General features: G+C 39.4%; 1 protein-coding gene across 2 annotated transcripts in view; it reads right to left on the minus strand.

Annotated features, from left to right (window-relative positions):
- Positions 1-320: 320 nt before the first annotated feature.
- The window catches only part of UNC5D (unc-5 netrin receptor D), a 168,494-nt gene continuing 146,999 nt past the window's right edge, over positions 321-21,815 (minus strand). For both annotated transcript variants that reach the window (XM_055820374.1, XM_055820373.1), the window contains exons 12-16: positions 20,908-21,135; positions 17,943-18,092; positions 12,676-12,840; positions 10,612-10,790; positions 321-8,376 (exon numbers count right to left, since the gene is read on the minus strand). In XM_055820374.1, coding sequence (XP_055676349.1) covers positions 8,172-8,376; positions 10,612-10,790; positions 12,676-12,840; positions 17,943-18,092; positions 20,908-21,135 — 927 coding nt within the window. In that variant the 3' untranslated portion in view covers positions 321-8,171. The remainder of the gene's footprint in view (positions 8,377-10,611; positions 10,791-12,675; positions 12,841-17,942; positions 18,093-20,907; positions 21,136-21,815) is intronic.

A 21,815-nucleotide genomic window follows, 5' to 3' on the forward strand; every position in this document is an offset into this window, starting at 1 on the left:
AAATAAATAAGGCATTTTAGTGAAATACCTTTAATCACATTTTAGGTAGAATGTACTTGGCCTTCTTTGGGGCATAGTTCAGACTAGTATGAGAAAGCAGGATGATGTTCTTGAATTGTTTCAGTGTTGTCAGTAAACTTCACTTCTGGTCCTATTCCTGTAGCTTTTGCGGGTTTTCTGGAAAAAGGTGGCCAGTACATAGTTCTCCAGCATAAACTCCCATACAGCGCTCACTGTAAAACCAGTGAGGCATCCCAAAGCACTCATTTCAGAACATCTTGTTTTATCACTGAAATTAATGTGCCACTCGTACAGTAATCTAAGATGTCAGTAAAAGACTCTTTATTCATAAATAACTGATATGCAGTAGTTTACGTCTGTACATTTATCTTCAAAAGGCTACAGCCATACAGTTTTTGCAAACTCTACATAAAACATCCAAACTGTCCATTATTACTTTTTCAGTACAATATAACACAGCTGTTTGGCATTACCAAATATATATATGTATATATATTTATATATGTACATGTGCTGAAAAAAAGAAGCCAGTGCAGCCTTTTCCAAGGAGTCTTTCCCAAGTATTTTACTGTACAACATTCAGAATTTACATTGATAGAACAAGGCACAGAAAGTGTGGTATGAAGCCAAGGCCATGCTTTTTATTTAATTATTTTTCTGTCTCTCTTCCCTACTCCTTCAGCTTCATACTAAAGAAAGCATTCAAACCTCTGCTCTTTTTTCAGTTCTAAACACACTGAAACCATGGGGAGGGAAGAATGCTCAGCCAAATGAGCAAGAACCAACATTTTCAGAACCTATTCACTGCGAAAATAAAGGAGCAGAAGAGAAAATAGGTCTCTCTAGAGGAATACTTGTGGTTTTCTCTTTTTTAAAAAATAATAATTTATTTTGTATTTGATTAGGTTGAAGTTCCCCCTCCCCTTTTCACCAAGAGGCTGGTCAAAATGTTGAATATGCAATGGAAATCAAGTTAGCTCCAGTCCTGCGTAACACTTTAAGTCTCACCAGACTGACCAGCAACACATTTTACTTCATCCAAATTAACAGAAGGTGTACACGTAATGTTTTTGTACCCATGTATAAACAGAGATCAGCAGAGTCACAGTGGGCATGAATTTGATTAGAAGACGGGAGGAGGCAGCAACATCTCCCGAGTCACAAATTCTCTGAAGTCAGTTTGCTGTTCCCAAATATATATCAGAAGCATGTATATGCCACATCCCCGATGAGGCACATATATCTATCTGTGTGTGTGTGTGCATGTGTGTGTGTACTGCTTACTGATGCATCAGGGAACTTTGTGAGGTTCTGTAATGGTATCCGGGTTCTAGGCCAAAAGTGGAAAGAATACAGAAGTCTACAGCTTAATTAAAAAAATAAAAAAATTCCTCCCTCCCTCTCCAACTTCAGTGCATAAATGGGGAAAAACTGAAGGAGTTGCTTGAAAAGATACCATCACCGTAAGGTTAATATTCCAGATCTCAGTACGGGAAATACTAGGTCTTACTGGTTTTTTAAGCTGCAAAAACAAAGCTTCCGTCAGTTCTAAGGGAGTATTCGTTAGGAAACGTTCTTGTTTTCTATAGCAAATACACTTGCTGTTAGATCTGCCTTCCCCCTCCTGCTGTATCAGAAATAAACTTTAACCAGGCTTGGTGCAGAACACCCTTAACTTCATGTTGTGCTACACATTTCCTTTTGGGATTAGACAATAAGATTTATATACAGAGACCAGATAACACAGGGGTTTAACATCTTCTTAAATCTGCAGAAGTACATCCTTAACCAAGGTTATCACACCGGGGGCAGACAAACTAAGTAGCTGCTGACAAAACCACGGCTCTACAGTAGGTGAGTGTCTAATCTCATTAGATTACAGTACACCACATTACAGATCAGGGATGGGTCATCTAATCTCCCTATCCCTTAGCTAAATGTTCACAAGTGACTTCAGCTCTAGTTACCCTGTGACAGCAAGGCAAGGAGGCTACCCATTGAGTCCTGGCTCACCTGGATTCCCTTGGAAAGCACAAACCAGTTATTCAATACAACTGAACAGCTTATTTAAAAGCAGCTTTTGCAATAGCTTGAAAATTACAATACACCCCTAACCCACCCAAGCCCCAGACAAGAAACACTAGTAGAATCTGTACTATTCACCTCTAATACAAAAAATATAGTGGCAAATTCCTAGACATTTATTTTATTTTTGGACAGAACAGTGAACATGGACACCGACAGATTTTTCTTTTACTTGCAGCAATGAGTAGAACATCTGTTCAGTTTTCTGCATTGCGGACACTGTTACTATCAAATGATTTCATAAGTGATTCTTTAATCTTAGAGTGATTTATTTATTTTTGTCCATTTTGGAAAGGAGATTTTTGCTACCATTTATGCTAGTATTGGCAATGAGAGAAAAGAGCTAGACTTTACTAGAAAATGATTAATGATCTTCTGCCAGCATATTGAGTTTTGTTTGTTGCTACAGGTATTGTGTGTTATATACCTAGTATTTTAAGTTACTGTCTTTGCTCAGGAATCCTTTATGTTTTAAGTAATTTCAAGTAGACAGCCATTATATAGCAAAGAAAGGATGTATGTGCCATTTTACATGCTGCTGCGGAAGAACCGCCGGCCTCTTCTGAGGCAGGAATAGTGTCAAGGGAGTATTTTACCAAGGCATGTACCACAAACGAACAACTGATAGAAAACATTCTTCACCGGGTTTAATGTGAAAAAGGTTCTTGGTGAATAATGTTAACTAGCTCTACTGCTGTGTAACAAGTGGGAGAACTTCCCAGGTACCATTCAAATCAGTAAAAGAAAGGATAGACAAATCTTCACATCATTCACAGTTGTTAAGGACTTGGAAATAGTTTCTGGTTTTCCACTCAGTTAATTACCATACAAGAAATAATGCAGCCCTTTGCTTAAATCTATGTTTTACAGGCAGAAACACACTGGAGAAAAAAAAAATAAAAATCAAACCATGACCAGAAGTCCACAGCAGTTGCTCACTTGTTGTAGCTGCACTATATACATCAACTATATTTTTTGTAGTGAAAAATTGTATCTGGAATTGACCAGTTACTGCATGTTTTAAAACCCTCATATAGCACTATCTTTCAAGTGGAAAAAAAAAGAATAGACCTTTAGTATGATGTTAATACCATGGAGTCCTATGACAAGATCCCTGTTCTAGTGATTTATGCTGAGTAAGCTTCTCTCTTAACCTACTGAGAGCAAGCTGTGCACAGGCCCACAGAGGAAGAGACCAGCTGTTGCCAGAGATAAAAATAATAACAAAAATAATTCCCTATATTTTAAAAAAATTGTGTCAATATCTTTTCATCTATTACAAAAAGCCCAATAAAATTTTTGTGGGAGTACATCTTGGGTTTATGGGACTTGCACTGGTAAATGAAGTTTGAATTTAAATCTACAGAGCAGGGTTCCTTTCCTTGTGGCTTAAAGGATTTTAATGTAAACTAGTAAGACTGCAAAAGCAGTGTTGTAAAAGCTGTAAATTAGCTTTATGATGCTGCAGTCTGGCAGAGCTGTGAAGCACACCATTTTGGTGACAAAATTGTAAGTCATTTTTAAAACACAACTATTAGTCTTAAATGACTCACAGCACAGAAAATATCTGGGAAAGTGCTTAGGAAGATGAAAATATACTAGAGCAGGTTCTTTGGTGATGTAAAATCAAAATGGCTATTTCACCATATCAGACTCGGGGCAGCTAGATGGAATCTTAAGTGTGTAACATTACATTTCTCTTCCTTTTACTTTCTAGTTTTTGAAGAGATTTTAAAAATTATTTTTTGAAAGACAAAATTTATAAAAGAGAGGAAAGGAATAGATTTTTAATTTCTGGCCTCTAATCCTTCTTCAGATGCTCCGACATCTGTGTTTTGGATCAAATCGTAGATAAATGTATAGAAATTTCCAAAAAATAGATGGTAAAAATGTGTTTCTGGAATTTTAAGATTCCTAATAATGATCAATATTATCTATTTATATAGCATTTGCATACAAATTGTAAATTATTCTGAGGGAATACCGTCTTGCAAACCATAGCTACAACATCCTGGGGGGGGGAGCTGGCAAAAGTCAACTGCTTTCCTCTGTAGAAAATAGGAAGCAAACATTTAACATCTTTTACTTTTATTGTTTAGCTGTTTGTTGATATTAACAAAATCCATGTGGCTGCCTCATTTGTATGGTAGCAGATGCATTTACCTAAAAAACATTTTAATTTGTCCAACTCTAAAACCAGGACTGTGCATAATAAAGGGAGGAGAACTGGCATAAGCCTCTGTCAGTAGAAGTGCCAAGTACTATTGATATCCTCCCACGATGCTAATGTGAAACAACAGAAAGGGAGCACCTGAAACAGGCACGTCTGTACCCGACACGTCAGGTAATCAACAGGTGCAGTGGGGGAAAGGGAAAAGAAAAAACCCTGTAGCCTATTTTTCCACTCAGAAGTCTAACTTCATTTCTTATTGTCCAGCTTCTGCCTACCGATATTCATCGTTATCACAGAGAACAAATTATTTCCTTTTATGAATTTTTTTTCTTAATGATTTTTGACATCATCTCTGTCATCTCAGTTTTTTTTCAGCTACACATTTTTTCCTCACAGGTTTCATTTTCTGGCTGTTCGGTATGTATCAGCTCGAGTACTTTGCGTAGTGAAGTCCGTTAATGCATTCTCAGTTGTTCTGCACTCTCTCACAGGTGTTTCTTGTGGCTTTATGCTACAGCAAAATCTTAACTGATATTAATTGATATGTCTCTGATTTGATACTGAGTGTGGGAACAGCAAGAAATTGAGGAAGTGGAGGAACTGCGTGATTTAGCCCGTATTCCTGTTGAAAAGCCAGTTATTGGTCACTCCATCTCCAAAAAGACATGGAACTAGAGGTGGTAGAATAACAGCAAGGATGTTCAAAGATTAGGATGGGCTCACCAGGGCTTTTCAGCCCAGACAGAGTGTGAGCAGAGATGAAAGGTGAGAGAAGCCTGTAAAGGCGTGTGTAATACAGACAAGGAGATTCCGTAGCAGTTCCTCAGCGTTACTTCTTATAGGGAACCGGGGGAGCCCGGGCAATTGTCAGGCAGCACGTGTTAAACAAAAGGAAAGCTTGGGAAGGAAAGGCTGTTTGAAAAACGCAAAAGATGGTTGTGGCACTTGTGTCTCCCAGACATTGCCCATGAAGGCCAAGCGTTTCAGTGGGTTCCAAAGGGATCAGTCAGTTTTTGAAGGACGGTATCAGCGGATCTTAGCTACAGTGGTCAAGGTGCAGCCCCCTGGTGAGGAGGTCCTTTGGGACAGGGCACATTCCTTACGCGGTTTCCCCGAACGTTCAGCCCTGGTCACCAGTAGATGCCACACACGGTGGCATTCCTGTATGACTCGGCTGTGCAGCCAGGTGAGCTCACATCAGCAATCAGGCTCGTTTGGTTACTGTTTCAAACCCCGTTCCAGTGGGAGAGAGGTAAGTAAGCAGCATTGTGGCATTTCTAGCCCACTTTTCAATACAAGAGTGTCAAAAAAGTAACAGGTTAGAAAAAGTCAGAGTTCTTGATTCAGATTCAGAAAAGTAAGACCAGTAATGAAGAAGCTGCTTTAGCAAAAGTGAAGAAAACTCAGGAAACAAGACCAGAAGGGAAACAACAATACTCCATTGAGCAATGTAAAATTAATATCTTACCTCTGGCCCAAAATTGAACAGCGTCTTTTCTGGCATTGTAAGGAACTTTTGCCAGTAGGTTAGCTCAGAGCCCAGACTTCATTGGATTCTGGGGTGCAGCCCAGGTACCTTCAGCCCGAGGACCCTGGCAGATGCACCTTGGGGGAAGTCAGCCCAGACAGCTGCTGGCTTCACCGACCATTCCGAGTTGGGTGTCACTGTACACAGGGGTTTTTCAAAGCTACCCAAGTCTTGCTAGTAACCACTGTGTGTTTCCTGAGAAAAAGCTGTAAGTTCTGAGCTCCACAGAGCAGCTCTTCTTGACCCTGTATGCTGTGTGTAGCTCACATGTATGTAGAAAACAAGAGGAGAAAATACATACAGCTCTTCAAATGACACGGCTGTGGTGCAGCACCTGCAGGGTCATGCCTGCCCTCCGTTGTGGTGGCTAACCCAAGCTAGTTTGGAAATTAAACTGCGTCTGAGAAGCTGAGAACAAATTAACTGCTGGAGAGTGACTGTAGCTGGTTTCCCAGACAACAACAGCTCACTAAATCTCCACTGCTTTTCTGTGGATGCCATTCCTTATTTTTTTTTTTTTTTTTTAATTCATGACATTTTGCCCAATGAAGAACAGGTTTCTGAGGAGGAGGACTGTAAGTCACTGGAAATATAATTCAAACACAGATAGAACCATGTGCTGCTGAAAACAGTGACAGCTTGCTGCCAAATAACCTGGTATTTTTGTCTCAGTCTTAAATATGCTTGCAGCCTTTATGATTTCCCATTGCAAACAGGAACTCGCATGTCAGGCTGCATGAAATACTAAAGTGCAGAAAATATTTGGGGAAGTCTTAAGTATTTATAAAAGTCTTAAGACTATTCCAGCCTGCTGAGCTGGGAAAGCAATGAAATTTGCAATTTCAGATCAGCAAGAACAAGCAGTCTTACATCAAGAGCTGTTTGTCATATTTTCCGAACTGGAATCCTGGGTGAATAATAGTTTCAGGTTATTATAGATTTGCACACCAAGTACCTACCCTCAGCCAAAATGGGGTAATCCCGCCCCACCCCCAAATGCTTGTTTTCAATTTCTTGCTTTTCCATGAAGTTCCCAAACTCTTGTTTGTGTTCCTGCTTTGTACTGATTGTATTCCTATCACAAAAACTGATAGCCTAGGCACAGAGCTAACGAACACCTTGGCTAATTTTAAAGAATATATGAGTAAAAACATTGGTTAAATTTGGCTCAGTACTAGTTCCACTAGGACACTCACAGTGACAGCTCTTTTTTTGGTTCAGTTGAAGTAATAAATTATTTTTGTGTGAAATGGATAAAAAATGAGGATTCTCTAGCTAGGTTCTGGGTTTGGTGGTGAATGCAATATGTTTGTAACTAAACCAAACGTAACATAGCCAGCTTTGTATCTTGTGAAGTTTCCAAATTGTACGATGAAATCAGGCCAATTTTTGGCAATACCATGTGGGGGTTATTGTTTCAATCTGAAACAAAACCAAAATTAAGCAGTGCTGATTGACTTCACCTTTACTTTTTAGATTAGCCATAGAACATGGAATGATAAAAAAATGTGTAAGCTTGCTAAAACAGGGCTGGCAATTTCCTGTGGTTTATTTGGTTATTTAAATCCACCCCCAAAGCAACATTTTTTGACCAAGTGAAAGTTTGCAGACCAAGTTAGAAAATTTATCTCTCACACACACTAATTTCACAGAGAAGGGTTCTGTTGTTTTGTTAACAGAATAGGCAGGAAAGCTCTGCAGCAAATGTATGTTCACTAAGTGATTAAATTTTTAAAAGAAATGTTTGGAATACACATGGATACCAATATAAATAGTTACGAGATCTAATTCCTCAAACATCTGAACAGGATAAGGCCAGATTTTCAGTTTTCCTGTAGAAAATGACAAAATGATGCTATGAAATGACATGTTAAAGCTACTCTTCAGGTGTGGTAAGTTAGAGATACAGGACAAAGGGGACTAACAGCCCCAAGATGACAATCCTTTAAACGAGGTTTAACCTCTAGTGGTTCTAAATATTCAATATCCTATTTGTTGATTTTCAGTAGGCATTACATTATCATTACAGTCTCCTAAATCCTTTACATCATAATATTTACCTCCTATGGCTCTGTATCTCACTCCTTCCTGTCCCAGGAATGATAGCTGTGTAGTTGTGGTTTTGACATTAAAACGTGAATTTTAAATGAGAGAGGACAGGGAGAAGCTTGTGTTTCCCTTATTAGGTGTAACAAGATGGTTTTTAATAGGGCTGCTTCTGCTCCTCCAACTGAAAACTGCATTGTGGAAATCAGTGTCTGCTTCCACACTCACGGTGCAGAAACCCTTATTTCCTCCCTGCCAAAGAGAATCTCTGGTGTAATAGTCAAAGCTGGCCATCAGTTCTTGAATGCAAAAAGGTGACTAAAGTCCATTTTGTCTGCTGTAGTTGAAGTCAGGCTCCTCAATCTCAGTTTCTGTTATGTCTGAGATTTTGGAGTGTGTCCTTCCTATTTCTTCCAGGGCACAGGCTAGGGAGTCAAGGTCGCCGTCATGCTGATGTCGGGCTTCCCAGAGGTCCAGAATGACGGCAGACGGGCTGCTTTGTGTAGCAAAATAGGAGAGATTCCTGGAAGGAGGGGAGAAAAAGGTGAAACAAAAAAGCTGAGGAAAGGTATCTACTGTAGCTACCTTGGATGTGAAAGTGCCCTCTGTTGTGCCTCGCACTACAGATGTGTTTTAAAAAACAAAAAACCTTCAGCATGACCTAGATGAGATGAGTTGAGGGAACCCTCAAGGGGACACACGGTGGTGCATCTATTCTTCACATGTCACTTGTTCAGTTTAGCAGGAGGAGTGAACAAGGACTTGAGTATTCTGCTTTAGATAAAAGCTGGCCAGCAGTACCATCCTGTGTGATTTAGAAAGCAAGTCAGTTTTGGAAAGCATCATTAGTAAACTCTAGCAAGTATTTGGCAGGGAGAGGAATTATATAACTTTAATTCACGCTTGTGATTATGTGAAGATATGACATCTTTTAATTTTAAAATTTATATTTTATTAGCATGTAAATTCTAGGACTTTGCAGGGGTGATATTTGCAAAGGATTTGGTAAACCAAAGTGTTCATCTTAAACAGATTACCCTATAATTCCTGGTATTTATGGGCTTTGGACATAATCATCCAAATAAATACATTAACTTCACATTCACAAGCATAAACATTATTTATAGCACATGCATTATGTATAGATACTTACACATAAATATGGGAAGAAACAGATAAGCCTGTAGCACAGAAAAGGGAATTTGGACTTGAATGCCATTGTTTGGTTTTTTAAACCAACTCCAAGATAATTAAATATTTGCTACTGACCATTTTTGGACTGTTACTCATCAGTAAAAAACAGGCAGATACCACTTTTTTCCTCCAGCTTTGCTAATTACCCTTCCTCAGTACATTAACCTCTATTGGCGACAGAAAGTTAGCACCCCGTGAGGAGTTTGCGCTCGCGTGTATGTGCAGGACAACTCCAGCTCTCAAGTTCCTTGTGGCGCTGACATGGATAGCTTCAGTGCACTGGAAGAAGTTTGCTGTCTGTCCTGAGGAGCCAGGCTGTTGCTCTGTGAAGTAACACCTTGCCTTCGACAGAACTTTGGAATAGATGGGGGAAATAGGATGACACTAATGGATTACGCTGCACAGCAGCTACGTGCCAGTCTGTGAGGTCATGTATTTATGCTTTACCGTCTGGTTTTATAACTGCATTTTGGGTTGTTTAAATGGCTCAGCTATCTATAAATTTGATTTTATACAAACAGATATTGCAAAGACCCTACCAGGTGTCTCCAACACAGACTCAAAAGGTAAAGGGCCATCACAGCTGTGGTCTTGCACCGGTCAGTGTAATTGCCTTAGCACGGTGCCCCGCAGTTCCCTGAGAAAGGGAAATCTCCAGCTTCCTCGACACGTGAGGAACAGAAACCAGAGATTGAAGTGCCTGACAATAGGTAGTAAACGCTGCTAAGTAAAGCAGAATTTTCTGACTCTTTCACTGCTGCAAGGCTATAAATTATTTTTCCTTTGGTTCGGGTGTGGTTTATTGAGATACCCTTGCATAGCAACAAGTCATTTTGCTTGACTTAAGTATTCCTCTACCCTCTTGGGAACATATTTGTGGCGATAGTGACAATTAGAAAATATAGAAAATATTTCTGTGAGTGAACTGCCTCCACCAATTTAATTTTGCGAAGCGGAAAGAGCAAAATAAGTAGTAAATTGGTTTTTACAGCATCTTTCAGTTTTAATAATCATAATATTATTACTCCTAAACATTAGAGCATGACTTTGTTTTTTTAAATATGCCTTTTCCTTAAAAAAAATAATGTGCAAAATATGCAATTCTTTTTGGAATACAAAATACATAGGTAGAAGCCCAAGCAACAGGCTATATGATTTTTTTTTTGAGAGAACATGCAACTCCTAAGTCCTTTAAACCACTGCTGTCATAGTACACAGCAGTGCCAAAATCCTTCTGCAGTCTTGTACTTTACCATGACCCCACTCTAGCTGGTGTTCAAAGAAAAGGTCCAGCCCAGAAGAAATAAAGCAACCTTAGCGGCAGGCATCAGGTGGGACAGGGCACACGTGTTTGTCCCAAGGAGAAAGCAGTTCCTGTTTTCAGCAGCTAGTTGTAAATAAAATAACGTATGAACTGCAGTTTATCCTTGAGAGTAAGTATGTTAATTACTATGCATACATCTTTAATACCAGCAAACAAACAAACAAACAAAAAACCTGTAACGGCAACAAATTATTCCCCTTGCATATGTAAATATTCACCTTTCAAAGTGCCTTCCATTACCTGTTAATGCTGTTTTTCTGTGCTAACATCTGCCAGTCTTTGCCTTTGGCGTTGGGTGTGTCAAATGTTGCACAGATTCGTTGTCTAATAGAGTAGGGGATTTTGAATGCTTTCGGACCCATCTGTGCAGGGAAGTTGCTGTCATCATGTGCAAAGAACGCAATGGTTTCTCGTTCATTCTACACGGAATAGAAAAGCAAAGAGTCAGTCGGGGCATCAGGCTTTTTGCCTGCCCGTGTCTGCAGGCGGCTCTTGCGGGCACCGTGGCAGAGCAACACCAGGAGTCCTGCCGTATGCACCTGCGCAGGAACAGGGAACGGAGGTTTCTGCACAGCCTCTTTGGAATGAGAAGAGCTGTGCGGGCAGACAGTTCTGTACTCTTTTTGCTGCCTTGTTATGCAGGGACCTACCTGCAGCGAGCCTGTCTACATACACCTATTGGTCTATCAAGTCTGCTTCTGGAGGAAGAAAGAATCAAACCTGAGATTCCAGCTATAGTTTGTAGAATTGATTGACAACAGACAATTAAATAGCTAAGAGGTATTTTTCTGATTTGTGAAGGAACTGCTAGAACATCACAAGCACTTCCATATAAAAACATTTTAAATAGTGTCATTTTCCTTCTCCAAGTTTCCCCTTTTTGTTAATTTGTGTTACAGATGAAGTCCAATAGAGACTAGATCAAATGCCGCAAAAGCATATGGGTTCCTAAATTTTTAATTGCTTAAGCCTAAAATATGGACACATAAATCTTTCATTCATGACTTTTTTAAAAACACCTAAATTCTATAATTGTCTCGGTACTTCCATATTAAGAAATCTCTTTGGAATCCAGGTTCTTCTGTAGATCTGGCCTATTCTCCTCCTATGAAATTATACCGGTCTTGTGTAGTAGTCACATTTCCATGCATTATTCGTTCCAGTGCAATGCAACATAAATATTAAACAATGATGCTATAGTCTCTTCATATAACATTTATGACACATCCCAAAAGTCATCTGCGCAAAGTAGTAGCAGTGCTCTAGACATATCGCATGGTCTGACTTTTAAAATTAAATATGCAGAACAGTAGTAGATTTCCATACCCTGCACATGTGAGATAAGCTACTGCTACCTGGTTAGTTCAGGGAACTGTACAGCACTGAGCAATTCAAGTATTCAGTTGTTATTTTTATATTTATTTTACAGCCAAATTATCCTCACTCTTCAATCACTTTTTGAGATAGGCATGAGAAAGCCTTCTGTACTAGCAAATCCATTTTAAGGCAGAATGGTAACATGCTCTGGGGACTTGTGGACAGATAGGTCCCTTTAAAAATATGGGGGGGGGGGGGGGGGAAGGCAGCTGCAACATTGCATTGAGAGAGAGATATAGATGGAATGACAGACATTTTTTATGAAGTAACAATAAAGAACCAGAAAAAAAGCTTGGCCATACTCTGAGGATATTTTTATACATAATGGTGTTTGTGGTTTTCTTACTCAGTTGCTGCGTGCTCTGCATAGTGCATTTAGCAATGGGCATATATCTTTAATCCAGAAGTATTAATCTGGATCAGTCAACAAAGATGCTCAATAATCTAAAAAGAGCTGCTGAAGCTTTCATTGCTGGCTGTAGGACACATCCCCAGCTTGCTTGACTCTGCTTTCTTTCGCCTGTGCGCAAGGCTGCAGTCCTTGCAAGACTGTGCGTGTCAGAAATGCTCCGATGGGTGAATCGCCCAGCCCAGCAGCACACCGGCCGCAGGCAAGCCCTCTGTCCGCATCTCAGCGCTCTGCAAACTATTAAAAAATGTTTTGCAAGAAAACTATTACCACCAGCTCAAATATAAATTATTTTTAGTGTTGTAGAATATCTGTGCTTTGATTTCTGCTGGAAATGAAATGCGTAAGGCTTTATATACTTGTTACGGTTTTGAACAGGCCATAAGAAACTACATAGAGATAGAAAGGCTAAAAATGGGGAGGGATCACGTCTCGTACTACTTGTACTCAATTACTTCATGTAACTCCTACTACTTAACAGCAACTTAACAAAGCAAAAAGGAGAGAGAACAGTTTACCTCTAGGATGGATGTCTGGATCTGCAGGATTTGCTCGTGGCCCTTGACTTGTCGGACACAGATCTTGCAGGACAGCTGCGTGGTCGCAGGGGTGTAGCGCTCCAGTGAGAAGGCACAGTGCAGTGGCTTCTGGCCGCTGCACCACACGCGGGAGAAGGGGACTTCCTGAGAGAGGAGAGTGTCCCACAGGAACGGGCAAGCAGGCGTGAGAGAGAGAGAAGTTGTGACAATCACAAAATAAGAAAAAAACTCCATGTTTTTTCTCTAATTGACTTTTTACTAACATCTCTGCAAACTCAAAGCAGGACAAACCAATAAATGACAATTCAATTGATAAACACTGAGATGTTACATTTACTGAAAACTTAGATTTCATTCGGTTACACTAATGACAAGAGACTCTCATCATTAATGAAACTTAAGAAGGATGCACTTCGCTCACTCCTCCTAGGCAGGGACTAGAACTCTAATCTGTGTCTCCTTGCCATCAGCCTGTAACTACAGAATCCCAAAAATCCAGAACTTCCCATCAGAAACTGTACGCCCCCTGTAAGCTCATGCAGCCGGAGCTCGACAGCCTTTCTTCTGTATCAATGTTCCATCCATACTGAAACACACCCTGTAGTGGTTTTTATATATTTATATATAAATATTTTTTTAAATATATATATATTTATTTATATAAATATATAAATAATTTACCACTGCATGTCACTGGGCAGTCCCAGTTTTACTTCTTACTTACTTATTAGTTTCATCCTGTTATATTCTGTGACTACTTTCAGTGACTCCTCTACTTCAGCCAGAGGCAGTTTATGGGATGAATGCCCTCATCAAATGCTATATAGACAACTGCAGCAATTAATCATCAGAGATTTCTGCTTTGGTTGCTTTGAGTTCCTAAAAATGTATGGAATAGACAGGAGAAGTACATAGGCGCAGCTAACTTCTGTCCTATGATTACTTTGTAAATACCAAACTTCTCTTACTGGTCTCCTCTCCTTACTGCTTTCAGAAAAATTCTTTTTTCTCTTTTTATTTCCAAACTGTCATCAGCTAAAAACCCACTTTGGTGTTCCATATTGTAACCATGAAGGCATGTAAATAATAAAAAACATTAAACCAAAAAAGTTCTCTATTAATTTCAAAATATTGGAAAATAGTGTAGAATTGGCAACCTATTAATATTTCATTTTATTACATCTTAGCATTCCTCCACATGATTATGGGACAGCATTAAACAGCTTCAATGAGCAATTTTTCTAACATGAGAAGAACTAGTTTAAAGATTTTTACGTTATTTTTTCTAGAGGATTATGAATTTTCAGATTGCTCTCTCCTTTTTTAATGCACTATTTTTAAATTTTAGAATTGATTTGAACAGCATGTGAAGCTGATTCTTCAAACAAAACGCACTAATTACTATATGCAGATTTAATCTGGGCATGCATACTGCTTCCATTTTTCAGAGCTTTATAAAGGGTTAATAAATGACACAGACAAGGACATAAAAAGCGCTACCTGTAGGCATCTGTAATTCCTTCAGTATTTAACACTGGCAGTTATAACTGAGTGACCTACCAACTAGTCACTTGTCATAATTAGCTGTTTAGATCAAGTAAACCATGCATGTAGCTCTCATGACCGGTTTATATACGGAAGCTCACCCAAGAGCTTACAGCTCAGAGAACATGCATGTCTTCATTCTTGCCTTCTACAAGCAACTTGTATTGCACCTGGGCTGTGACCTGTTCTTTGTCCCTGAAGAAACTCGGCATGCCCCGGCCATCTGAGAATATACAGCTTCAAAGATCAGCCTCATGCTACGGTTCAGTCTTGACTTTTTATTATTTATTTTTTTTTAACTAGGGAGAATATAGTCGTACTCGTAGCTGATGCGCAGTTTATGGTTTCTTAGGAGAGTCTCAGACTATCGGTAATGTTGCACTAAGTGATAATGATAAACTCTGCATTTAGATCCTGAGGTGGTAGCAGTAGCAAGGTACCAACACTGATAAAGAAAACATTAGCAAAATATTAGAAGTAGAGGAAGTGTAATTAGATTTTTCCAGAGTAATCATCTCTGCTTTCAGTCACAGTGCAAGAATCACTCAGCTGAAAATTATATGAAACATAATACAGGGGGCAAAGCATGGCGGCACGATGAGTGCCTAAAGTATTCCAGAAATGCTTTCAGTTTTATTCTCCCTTTATAATTAAGTCCTAGGGAATGTAAATCACCTCATAGCTACAGACAGACACGGGATCCTCCAAGAGACACAAGGTGCTAGGAGGACAGCTGCTTTTAACCCCCAAAGGTGCCCGTCTGGCTTAACATGCTTGTCGCAGCCTCCTCCTGCCCAACACCCAACCAGTTTTTAAGGGTTCCCCCCGGTTACTTGTGAACATGGTGGGAAGGATGCCAAGCACTCAGCATCTGCTCCTGCAGGACGGCCAGGACAAACAAAGGCACTTGGCGTAGTCTGGAGAAATTCTGACTTCCACCCACCATTTACTGCTTTTATGCCACAGTTTTACATGACGATTTATTCATCTATCTGTTCAAGCCTTGAAGCAGGATCTTTACTTATCCCACCCATTAACATGGAGCTTTCTTCATCATACTATCTGAGAGTGGTTTGATTTGGTGGACCAAATAGACAGTTACGGAATAGGCTCTTCAGTTGTTTGTGACAACCAGAAGCGCCAGCTTCTTTGTAAAGCATGGTATGTAGGAGACAAAGCAAGTACAACACTGGAGGAAGCTGCACATGAAAAACTACTGTTTTATACATAAAGAGGCTGGAACCAAATCCGAGCTGTCAATACAGCTGGGACATTTCACTGGGAGGGAAATACAAAGCCAGTGGAAGTTGTTCTGCAGTTTCTTTTAGAAACAATTATTATATTTCTCAGCTGTCCAAGTCATGCAAACTATACTCAATTATAAGATGTAAATACTTACTTGGCTTCAGTATCAGCACTGTGTGGGACATTTCTGTCAGCAGAGGTTTTGTACATACTTCTTTTTAACCCTGAGTGGCTGCTGGGAGGTGGTGTGCCTGCTACGATCAAAGCCTTCAGCAGGGCTGCCATGCTGCGCCTGCCTACAGCATGCGCGGCACTTGAGCATTCTTCTGTGGGTTATGGCTCCCTCATCTGACTTTTTATTTTTTGTTTTTATCTTGCAGCAATAAATTTAATAGCTGCTTTGGACTGCGCCACTTGCATTAGATTCAGTAAAGTGAGGTCCTTGCAACATGTGAAGATTAATAGAGAAATTTGCATTGGCTATCGTGTCTTGTTTTAACAGCACCCTGCAGTTCAGTTTTGACTGGAAAATCTAGACTATTACTTGCCAACAGAGAATAAAAATACCTGAGTTTAATAAACCACAAGCAATATATTTATTCACAGAAGTTGTACACAGCATTAAGAAAAGTGCTGAACTGCACACCGAGTATTTCAAGGCCTCTGAGTCAGTCTCGGAACTTTGCATGCACCAGAGTCATAACCAGCAAACGAGGTAATTCCCCCAAGAAATAACAGCTTTGCAAAAATTATCAGGCAGAAGTAATCTTCCCTGAATCCTTAACTACAAAGAAACATGGAGGCTAGAGTAGCAAAACCTCTTTCTTTGGTTATCAGCAAAGTTGTTTGCAGACAGCACGGTAAGTATTCTTTCCTGCGGGCCGTTTCCCTGTTTGATCATGCCATGGTGTTATTTGGGTTCTCAGGGGCTGTTCCTCCTTGGCTACTTGCAACGCCTTCCTGCAGCAGTCGTGGCAAGCGCTATGGACAGGAATTTCTACTGCGTCTGATATAGGGGAGTGAAAGTGTTCATCTCTGAACCGTTTCCTATTCTGTCGCTAGATCTGTTGAAAGAAGTTGCCTGGCTGCAAGAAAAGCATGGGGGATTTTTCACCAAAGCAGTCACCATGGCGAGAAAAGTTCGGTTAAAACTTCGCTGGTTTTTCCTCTGGTATGCTGGACATTTAACTAATTCTGCACAGGGGGCCTGCAGAAGGTGTTTTGTCTGCCTTCTAAAGAAGTCAGAAGAGATTGACATAAGATACTGCTACGTATTTTTAGTTCAAATCCATGTAATGTTTATTATGAAAGCAGTTTTCAGAAAACGGAGGCTTTCTAAATAGAGCTTTGAGGTTGAATTTTATACTATCATGCAGATTTATTCTCCAGGATTGGACAAGGGATCAAGAGACATTAAATTAATCAAAGTATGGAGCTGTGTTAATAATAGGGTGTGAGGCAAAATTCCATTTGTTCTATAAGAGAAAACTCCCATGATATTTTTTTTTTTTTAGGAAGGTACTGGTTTTAATACAGTAGTGGGGCATCCCACTGATCGGTTTGTCTTCTAAAATGAAGTTAAGGGAGTAGAATAAACAAAGCACTTAAAATCAAGCTGTTCTTCATATGAAGCTGAAAATGATGTGGTTTCCATAATTTCTTAAACTGTAGCATAAATTATCCTTACATTCTTAATGATACAATTATTTATCTGGATATAGATCAGGGTTTTAAGTTTCAGAGCCTGTTACACTCATGTTTTGGAGAACACAGCAACACATTTAAAACATCTTTTTTGCCGAAATCCTGAATACTAGATCACTGTCTGTCTCTATGCTTCTATGAAAGGGAAGATTATATAGTCAAATTAAGTTCCATATTTTAAAAACCAGCCCAGTCTAAGTACCAGCACATTGCTTATAATTTCCAGAAACCCATATGCTTAGGAATTCTTTTGTTTGATTTTTACTTTCCTGTTTTCAACAGCCTCTTTAATTAATATAGTACAGAAAAAAAAATTTGCTCCTCCTCAGTTCTAATTTTTAGTATATACATGCTGTAATTTGAACTCATGACATTTAAATGATTACATTTAAATGTCATTTTCAGCCATACGTTCACAGTTATACTGAAATCAGAACGACAAAAATCTTAAAAAACACCTTAATGGGTGATAAATTTTAACTGGAATATAGACCTTCCCTTGGAGGAAATTGAAATGGGGGAAAGTACAAGCTTGCATTTTTGTAAAATGAAAAATTCAAAGCATCCTGTTATATTTGAAATCTGTGTTTGTCAAAATCAGAAGGCAACGCTTTTCTGTTGCATACTCAAGAGAGTAAACCCACACCTTTCAAAAATAAAAGGGGCCGTTGTCTTACTTGGGTTATGCCTATACCAGTGAAAATTTTTACTTCCTCTGAATTCAAATTTAAACGGATAAAATTAAAAAGTACCTGACATGCAGTAAATGGTTTGATTCTCCAAAGGAAAGGAGGGATATCAAGGACAGATATCTGAAGACTGAAGGTGTTCCCTTTGAAATGCAAAAGTTTTGGTTCCTCCAGTAATTGTCCTCCTTGGAGCCTTTCATCCGAAACCACTTCCTGCAATGGCAGAGGAGGAAAGGATTTTTTCAGTATTAGGAACAAATAATATATCTAAAGGAAATTCATCTTCACGAGAGGTGCCTAGTTCACCTACAGCATATCGGGACGCAGCAGCGGAGTCTTTCTCTTGTGGGCCAGATGGTGGGCGTTGGCATTTATATTTCACCTCTGGAGTGAAAAGGTTGGTTAGGTGCCATCAGCTCTTACTGCCCAGGGTGTTGTGACAGTGGATGTTCTTTGGGCCACCTCGGTTCCGATACTCACAAGAACTTCGGACCAGAAGGAAACTTTACGGGACTGGCAACACAGGAGTGGCTGTCCTCACGTTTTGGGGTTTTGGGTCAAAGCCAGCAGGTTTTTTCTTGAAAGTTACTCATGTTTGAATATGACTTTTTTTATTGTCCCACAGGATCACTGTTACAAAGAACTCTACCAGAAGTTCATTACCCCGAGTCCTCTCTAACATCAGCACGGAGGGGGAAGCCTACGTCAGCCCATTTCCAGGTAAAGCTATTTCCCTCCAAAGGGAAAATGGAAACCGGTTAAACTGTGACATCATTGTAATTTAGCCCCTTGTCCGTTCTGGACAGAACAAAACTACCCTTGGTATATTAATTAAGCTTTTGAATAAAAAGCTCCTACAGGTTGTGTCTAGTAATCCTTAAACACTTGACGTACAAAGCTCAGTGAGATATTTGCTTAATGGACTAAAAGGAAGATAGACAACATGAGGCATGCTTGGTGAATAGTCTGCACAGTTACAGATCGAGATGACAACAGTTTTGGTGAGAAAACAGTCTCAGGGTTTAAACAGCGCTAGGAACACCACACCAAGGGTACACGTCAGACAAAATGTTTCAGATTCTCCTCTCTTGGTCCTTTTCAGAATTACCGGACAAGACCCTGAGCAATCTTGGAAGGGCTGACTGAGCAAGTATTTACACTACAGCCCTCTAGAGTTCTGTTCCAACCTTAATTTTTATGTAATTCTGTGAATTTAAAACATCATAGTAAAAAAATCACCCTTGCCTCTATTTACACAATATTTATCCCTGTACTGTTACAGTAAAAACACTAGTGAGGAAGGAAAGCTTGCAGACGTCTTTAAAAATCAGCTAGCAAGCAGTCTTTCAAAATTACCTTTAGTCCACATAATTTATATAAAATCTGTGTATATCAAAGAGGTTTAGTGCTTGTCAGTAGCAAAGTTATTGTTAGAAGAGCTACAGGAATCATTGTGACCTTCTGAAAATATGACTGCTAGAGCTTTCTGAAACTGCAACAATGGATTTCTATTATAACCCAATTTACAGGCGTTCAGTTTGTGTTAACTCCCGATGGCTGGGTTTATATGGAAGAAGGAATAACAAGGGAGACTTTAGTTTTTTATTTTCAACTGCAAAGGGAGTAGCTTATTTCGTATCTTTTCTCAAAATTCCCTGAATGTGTTGAATTCTTTTTTCTTAAATGTACCATAGTTCTATAAATACTGCTCTACCTTTAATAATGCATATGGTCCTCAATTCCACAAACATCAGCAGGACTACAGCAAAATACAAAGGACTTAGTTCTCTAACGTTTTTTGAGAGCCAAGAGATAGTTTCCCAGCACACTAGGAATTACAAAAAGGGCAAAGTCACCTATTGGAAGAGTAAGGAAAGTTTTTACACAGAGACAAAGTGAAATACGAAGGAATTTTGTATCTTGTATCAGACTGTACTGTAAAGGATTAACAGTGTCAAACAGAACTTGGTAAGCCCAACTCCAATACTTTATCCAAAACCATCTGTATTTTCCATGTTTACCATGTAATATTTACATTAGCATGAAGATGATGCAGCACACTTTAAGGGAAGTATAATTTCATAAATATACAGTTGTCTCATTATATACAAACACCCTGTTCTAATTTCTGTGAATGTGGAAATCTGGTAATTATGCTTCTAAGGATTTTCTACAGACTCATCCAGGAAAATACTGGTAGCCCACAAACTGTGTAAATGTTATAAGGGGTATAATTACAAAGCTATTGTAAGACTTCAACAATCCTTTTGGTGGCTTTGCTTTTATTAGAAGCACACAGACATTAGTGTGTACTTCATTAAGATTCATGTTTTATTCTGTTCGATAGGAATAGGAAGCAAAAATTCATCTGTAGCAACTGTCTTCATTTCCATTCCCAAAGGAAAATAATTTTGTTAAAGTGTCTGAGAATCAGCTAATTTTAATCACCACTTTGGGATTGTTTTGTGGTTTTGTTGTTGTTGTTGTTTTTTTAAAGGGGAAATGCACAATTATAATTTAATTTTTGTTTAAAAAGATGGCGAGGCAATCTTCCGTCTTGCTCAAATTGCAAACAGGAGAGGAAATCCTGAACTGACTAATGGCAATGTAAGGGTAACGAGCGTGATAAATACTGTACACCAAATGATAATGACTTACATTTTCTGCCTGTAGCAGAGCAGCACTCAGTTCCAGATGCAAGCAAGCTCTGCCTGTGCCACGGAGCAGCCAAGGCACCGAGCCCAGCCTAGCATCTTTGCTTGTCAGCTGTAGCTTTGTGCTGCATGAGTTTTGGTTAGGCTAGAATGTGGGCGGAGTGGGTTTCCATCTGACAGTCTGGCTGTCCTAAAGCTCTTGCAGTGTAAACCCACAAGTGAAACAATGGGACTTGGAGCAAGTCACGCAGCAGCAAGATAACAAAAATGCATTCTCATCTGCGTGAGTTCCAGACTGCTGCTGTTGCCCAGGGACTATCCCCAGGAATAAAGGCATGTCAGTGTTCTATGGAAAAATAGATGAAACCATTTACCTGAAATGCACAAGGTGTGTTATCCATACAATATACTCTCAGATTGTAATCCAGAGAATTGCAAGACAGGCAGCCAAAAACCGCTACTTTCAGCTGTCGAATGGCACAGTCAGAGATCGGTTCTCCAATAAGAGCATAAGTTCCAAAGCTGTTTAAGAGAATGTGACAGGCATAAGGATCCAACAGGCAGTAGCAAGAAGTAGTTTCCTCTTCCACAGACATCACTTCCTGCAAAATGAAATTCAGGTTTAAAAAAAAAAAAAAATCAATAGGCCTTGACAATAGGAGTCATGACATTATTTGTTTAATTTTATCCAGCTGGTATGTGAAGTATTTCTGAGAGCCAGTCTGCACACTCTTTACTCATGCTGACCTCAGGGAAGGGGAGAAGGTAGACTACCTATGGGAGTGACTGCTCCCAATTTAGCCCTGAGTCAGCAGTAGGACTTGGGGCAATATATTTTGCAGAATTCAATATGTACAGCATCTAATAATAATGATGATGCGTAAGCAATTTTAGCATGTTTTTTCAAGTGCTCTTGACTTTCTAGCCAATTTTCTTTCCCAATGTCAAGTTAAGAAATTATCTTGAAGACTAAAGTCAATAAGCAAACCTTGAACAATAGTTGGTATTTGACTTCCTTTCAGAACATTCATTACAGTTGCATCTACCTTCATCAAAATCTACCTACCCCCTCTTCTGCCTTTCATGCTTAGTTCTGCATTACAGCATCATTAGATGAGGTCTTTGAGCAGTCTACAGCCTGGTGTTACCTCCTCATTAATTCAAGGGTGTTTGTAACCAACATTGATGGAGCTAAGGATTGAGTACATCTAAAGTAGGAGAACTAAGCTGAACTTCAATTGGTTTAAATGAGAGCCACAAACAACGTAGTGGTTTAGGGGAG

The sequence above is a fragment of the Falco peregrinus genome, chromosome 17 (genome assembly GCF_023634155.1).
Source record: "Falco peregrinus isolate bFalPer1 chromosome 17, bFalPer1.pri, whole genome shotgun sequence".
NCBI lineage: Eukaryota > Metazoa > Chordata > Aves > Falconiformes > Falconidae > Falco > Falco peregrinus.